Consider the following 6268-nt stretch of genomic DNA (forward strand, 5'->3'; position numbering starts at 1 on the left):
CACTGTGCTAAGCTTGTTGGAAATGTATCTTAGCTACAAAATAACAGGTGGAGAGAAACAGTGGTTGCTAACTTTTTTTTAATTGATAGACTTAAAAATGTATTTGAAAAAAATAGAAATAAAGGGAAACATTTAAATGTGAACAAACCAGCACAGTGTCTAGTCAGGGGTGGGGAACCTTTGGCTTTGAGGCCACATGTGGCCCTCAAGGTCCTCAAGTACAGCCAATTCAGTCAAAGGGCCTAACTTGAGGACCTAGAGGGCCACATGTGGCCTTGAGGCCTCAAGTTCCCTACCCCTGGGGATGCTCAGTCATTCTCTCTCTCTCTCTCTCTTTTTCTCTTTCTCTCTCTCTCTCCCCCTCTTTTTCTTTACCTCTCTCTTTTTCTTTACCTTTCTCTCTCTCTTTCTCTCTCTTCCTCTCCCTCTCTCTCTTTCCCTTTCTCTGTCTCTCTCTCTGTCTCTCCCCCCCCCCCCCCCCAGAGAACTGATAGCACAGTGTTTCCCAGGCCTGGTTCAGTGACGCCCCAGATACTTTCTCATCATTATCACAAGGCTCCTTCTGGAATTTCCTAAAAAAGCCAACCACCAAACGTATATTAAGCATATATCTGAGCAGGGTACCCTAGGATAGACTCTGGGGCTTGACTCAAGGTTTAAAATTGATCACTAAATCTATTTCACTCAAATAGTGAAATAGACACTATAATTGATTAAAACCAATACACAACTCTTGGCTGGGAGCAAATTGTGTTGGTGAACACATAGAGTATTTCATTCTTTCCATTACACAGTGCCTGGCTCATAATAGGTGCTTAATAAATGCTTACTGATGGATTAATCTGCTGATCTTGAGAATCTATGAAAGTTCAGTGAGCTCTCAAAGCCACTGGCCAACATCTCTGGTTCCTCCTTGTAGCACCAAGTCCCAAGATCCTTCTGGCTTCCCTGCTGTCTGTGTGATGCACGTACAGAAGTACAGGATAGGGGTGGAGGGCGAAGAGGGAGGGCAGGGTAAGGATGTCAGCGGACAGAGCCAGTCACATGCTCTGTCCTTTCATACTTTCAGTTTCTCATTAGCCAGAAACTCTGTTCTACATCTCTTTGAAGGACTTATGTCGTTTTCCCTTTCTGCTTTATCTCTTCCTTGTTCTATTATTCTATTATGTTCCTAGTTCTTTCTATATTTTCTGCTTTTTCCTCATATCTTAGTTTCTTAGAGGTTCCTGTTCCACACCACCAGTCCCTGTTTCATGCCACATTCTATCTAGTGTGTGTTTGGTTACAAGGAAGAAAGAGGAAGAGGAAGGACTGAGCAATGTTTCTAATTATGGTGAAATAAATTTTTGACACGGCTTTGTAGTTCCAGCCCAGGACTTCATGAAAAGGGATATGTGCTTGGAAATGGGAAATCCAGTGGACCAAGAGAGAGCATTAAAGAGGAAACTTGCTCTTTCAGTAGGCTCAACAAAGGCAAAGTCTCCTTGATGAAGCATTGAAGCTGTCCATTTGGATATGATAGAAAGCCATTCTTGGAATATCATGGCTGGTCCAGGCACCTCCTTTTAAGAAAGGCATTCCTACATTGGTGGGAAGTACAACCAGTATAGTAAAGGACCTATAGGTCATAAGATAGAATAATAGTAATAATGAATCATCATAACTCCCATGAGTCTCTAACGCTATAAGGCTTCGTATGATATTTCATGAGATCCTCCCCAGTAACCCTGCTGCTATTATTCCCATTTTAGAGATGAAAAAACTGAAACTCAAAAGTAGTTGAGTGACTTATTCAGGGTCATATAACTAGTCCTTATCTGAGATGGGATTAAAAGCCAGGTCTTCCTGACTCCTGAGTCCAGCACGACCCACTAAGCCACGTCTGGAGTTCTATTTGAAGGAATGAGGGATTTTAACTTGGAGAAGAGAAATCTTGCAGGGCTGAGGGGATGAGGAAGGGGGTCATGATGGCCATATTTAGATTCAGATATTTGAAGTTATTACAAGGGATTAGATTCATTCTGTTTGATACACCCACCCCCTCACCTCCACCTTCCCACCCCAAAAAGGCACGGAAGTTACAAGAGAGACAGATTTAAGCTGGACAGCAGAGAAAACTTCCCAACAATTGGAGTTGTGCCCAAGTGGCCTGGGAGGTCTTCAAGCAAAGGCTGGTTGGACTTTTGGTGGGTCCAATGTAGAGGGGTCTCATGCTCAGGTCCAGATTAAACTAGAGGCCCCTGAGGTCCCTTCCATTTCTGGGACTCAACCCAAATTCAGGGGAGACAGGGTGAGAAGCATCCTAGCTGAGCCTAGGAGCGAGGAAACACCATTGGCCCATGCTGAGTGCTTCTCAGACCGCAGCTGACTCCTTTCTAAGTTCTGCCTGAGGCTCATCTATTATTTCCAAAGTAACTGTGAGATAGCTGCTACTCTCATCCCCATTTTACAGATGAAGAAGGAACTGGGGGTTTTAGTCTAGAGAGGACAGCGTGGCTCCCTGGGCAGCATACTGGGCTATTGCTGAACTCAGCAGGTCTCTGTGGTCAGTGACAAGAGTTAGGGGCGCGGTCAGCCTGCTTCTAGATTCCTGTTCTGCCAGGAACTTTTTCTAAAGGCAGAAAAGACCCAGAGCTTCTTTGTGGGGGACCTCTGCCCCTAGGAATGAAGCTAATGCCTTCCTTGAAAGCTTTAGCCGCCTGGAGACAGGGAAAGGGGAGAAGATTGTTCGTGATTCTCTGCAAAGCCAGAATCATCTTCTGAAAGAACAAAGTGGATAATGAAGCAGCTATTGGCGGCTGGCTTGATGAATTTAGTTTTCGTTCTGTCCCCTTTTCTTTCCTCCCTTGGATTTTCTGTCTCTGCTCCTGGCTTGTCTCATGTTACACCTGAATAGGGCTGTGCTGGAGTTAGGAGACCACTCCCTCTCTTGGTTTTCATTTTCCCCAATGTTGCGGTTACCCCACCCAACACCCCATGAGCAATGCCCTAGGGACAGCCCCTCCCAGGCCAGCCTACCCACCTCTCTACCTCTTTCTCCCCTCCAGGAATTTCTGCATTACTTAATTGGTACAATCCTCCTGCTGATTGCATCCATCGTGGCAGCATCCAAGAGTTACGGCATAGGCGGCCTCGTGGCTGGAGCGGTGAGGAGCCTTCTCTTGGATGAGCCCCCCAAAACTCAGCCACTCTCCTGCTTCTTTGACCTGGTGCAGCCTGAGCTTCCTGCCTTCCTGTGGATAACAGGAGCAAAGATATAGAGCTGAAAGGGACCTTAGGGCCATTTGTCCAACCCCGTCCTAGAAAGACTCTAATCTAACCGTGTTATTTTATAAGTGAGGAAACTGAGTCAGAGAACTTAAGTGACTTCCCAGGGTCACACAGCTCATCAGTGCTATAAGAAACATTTGAAACCAGGTCTTCTAGACTCCAAGTCCCACAGTCCACAGTCAATAGTCGATAAACATGTATTAAGCACCTACTATGTGCCAGGCACCATGCTAATGGCTGGGTGTACAAAAAGAGTCAAAGACTATTTCTGCCCTCAAGAAGCTCATAGTCTAATGGGGGAAAAGGCAGGGGAAGGGGAAGACGAGACAACAGGAAAAATGATGTACCAGGATGCTAAATACAGGTTAAATAGAAAGTAAGTGAGAGGGAGAAGGCACTAGAATTAAGAAGGATTGGGAAAAGCTCCAACAGCAGCTAACAACAACGAAAGCTAGCATTTACTTGGTGTTTTGGAGTTGATAAAGGGCTCTTATCTCATTTGAGTCTCCCAGGAACTCTGAGACGTCGTGGCTATTTGTATCCCCGTTTCACGGAGGCAGAAACCAAGGCTTAGAAGGGTTAGGTGACTTTCCTGGACAATTTGCTTCTGATCGCCCTGATTTAAGCCCCGTGCCCTCTGAGATGATAAAGAACGGGATTTTACCTAATACTTTAAGGTTTATAGAGCACCGTCCATGCATGATTTCACTTGAGTCTCATCCAACAACCTTGGGACGCTATGGTTATCCCCATTTTACAGATAAGGAAACTGAGGTTCAGGCAGCTCACTCAGGGTCACATCACACAGGTGGTGGGCTTTGGACCCAAATCTTCCAGACTTCATCAAGCAGCCTAACCCACCCTGTCTTTCAATCTGACCAAGCACATGGGACACAAAACACATCCAGGCTCTTAGGGCTGTCGTAAGCACTGCGCCTTTGGGAAGAACCTGTGTAGGACGTGAGGCATCTGAGGGACACGGCAAACAGACTTGGAGTGGGGAAGACCTGAGTTCAAATCCTGCCTCATACAAATAGCTGTGTGACCCTGGGCTAGTCACCGAACCTCTTCCAGCCTCAGTTTCCTTAATGTAAAATCATAATACGTACCTTACAGCGTTACTGTAAGGATCAAATTAGGTAATAGATGTAAAGTGTTTTGCAAAACTTAAAAGTGCTGTATAAATCATCTATCATCTATCATCATCACCACCATCCTCATCCTCGCCACCCCTGCTTGGGAGGGCCTCCTCTTTTATCTGGGGTAGAGCAGACCCAGGAAACAGTAGAACAGAATGATGTAGTGATGCAGACAGTTGGAGAAGACACCAGCCTACAGGAAGAGAACCATCCATGGGATTGTAGGCCGGTCAGTGAGCACCAGAGGAATCGAGGAAGGGACAGGGGAGTTTGTGCTGACGGCAGCAGCTGCTGGATAGTGCCCAGCTGTTCAGGACAGGGCCCTGCCTTGGGCTGCTGAAGGGCTGTCATGGCAAGATGGGCCTGGTGCATCTGCTGCCCTTGGCCCAGCCGCGCTGAGCCCAAAGATGCTAATAGCTAGCCCTTCTACAGCACAGTAACTTCTGTTAGCTGATTTGGTCTGTGTGACCAGAGCACATCATCTAATAAGCCCTCTGGGCCTCAGCTGCCTCATCTGTAAAAGCTAGGGCGTGGGGTGGACGAGGAGATCTCATTCTGAGAGGCATTGCCCCCTCAAGATGGTGATTGCAGCCCCCTGGTCATCCCAATGTTTGTGCGGCCTCTCTGCCTCACTGGGGTCACCTTCAGAGTTCTGTTTAGACCCAGTTTCAGGTCAGGAGCAACAGAACAGCCCAGAGGATTAAATGCTAAGCACTGAGCCCGTGGTGTCCATCACAGGGAAGCCCAAGTCTGCTGGGCCCTGGAATCTTGTAGACCTTTTCCTCCCTCTTCCCTTACAGTGGATCTAAGGGCTGAGGGCATTTGGGAATGGGACAAGCATCATTCCACTCATCCATTAACTCATCCACCAAATTATCAAAGGTGAGAGCTGGAAGGGTTCCTGGGGTCCACCCCCTTCATTGGAGAAATGAGGAAAAGAGAATTGACTTACCCAGGATCACCCAGCCAAGAAGAATCCAAACCAGGCCTCAAGCCCAAGTTGGCTGACTTAAGTCCAGTAGACTTTGCTCAATGTGTTAAGAGCCTACTATGTGCTAATACAAAGGAGATCTTATCATGGCAAGAAACTTCCCTTTCTGAGAATGAACTCTGAGTCGTAGAGGGTCATTTAAGAGGGAAGGCAAAGGAAGAAGCATTTGTGGGGATTCTGCTAAGCACTTTTTACAGATATCTCATTTGATTTTCACAGCAACCCTGCAAGGTGGGTCCCGTTACATCCCCATTTTACAGATGAGGAAACGGACGCAACAGAGGTTAAGTGACTTGGCCAGGGTGACACAGCTAGTGGGTGTCTGAAGCTGGATTTGAGCTTGGGTCCTCCAGACTCCAGGTCCAGTGCTCTGTCTGTCGGGCCCCCTAGGTCCAGGTCCATCGTTTTCATTTTAACTGCACTGAAAAGATCCTCCATCCTTTGAGAAGGATTATGGGAAAAGCTGCATGCTATAGTGGATCCCAAAATCTGGAAGACCCAGAGTAAAGTTCTGCCCCTGACTGAGCGAGTGACCCATCGTCACAGCGTCCCCGACGGCTCTAACAGACATTCTTAACCTTTCTTGGGAGTCAGGCCCTTGGGCAGCCCAGGGAGGCCTCAGGACCCCTTCTCACAGTCATGTCTTTAAATGCACAAAATAAAATACATCAGATGACAAAGGAAGCCAATTCTGCTGAAATAATTATGAATTGTTTTGAATTTTTTAACTCACAGACCCTGCTCTAATCTTTATCTGCATTAATGACAGGGGGAGCTCCTCATCAGGATTTCTTTACGTGGATGAAATCCCAGATCTGATTACACACACACACACACACACACACACACACACACACACACACACACA

General features: G+C 46.8%; 1 protein-coding gene across 1 annotated transcript in view; it reads left to right on the forward strand.

The window, feature by feature from the left end:
- Positions 1–6268, forward strand: part of LOC114050661 (CKLF-like MARVEL transmembrane domain-containing protein 7) — a 65425-nt gene that overhangs the window by 57077 nt on the left and 2080 nt on the right. The window contains exon 3 of the mRNA XM_027872517.1: positions 3048–3146. Coding sequence (XP_027728318.1) covers positions 3048–3146 — 99 coding nt within the window. The remainder of the gene's footprint in view (positions 1–3047; positions 3147–6268) is intronic.

Source organism: Vombatus ursinus, unplaced genomic scaffold, assembly GCF_900497805.2.
Source record: "Vombatus ursinus unplaced genomic scaffold, bare-nosed wombat genome assembly UNPS02014799.1, whole genome shotgun sequence".
In the NCBI taxonomy this organism is placed as follows: Eukaryota; Metazoa; Chordata; class Mammalia; order Diprotodontia; family Vombatidae; genus Vombatus; species Vombatus ursinus.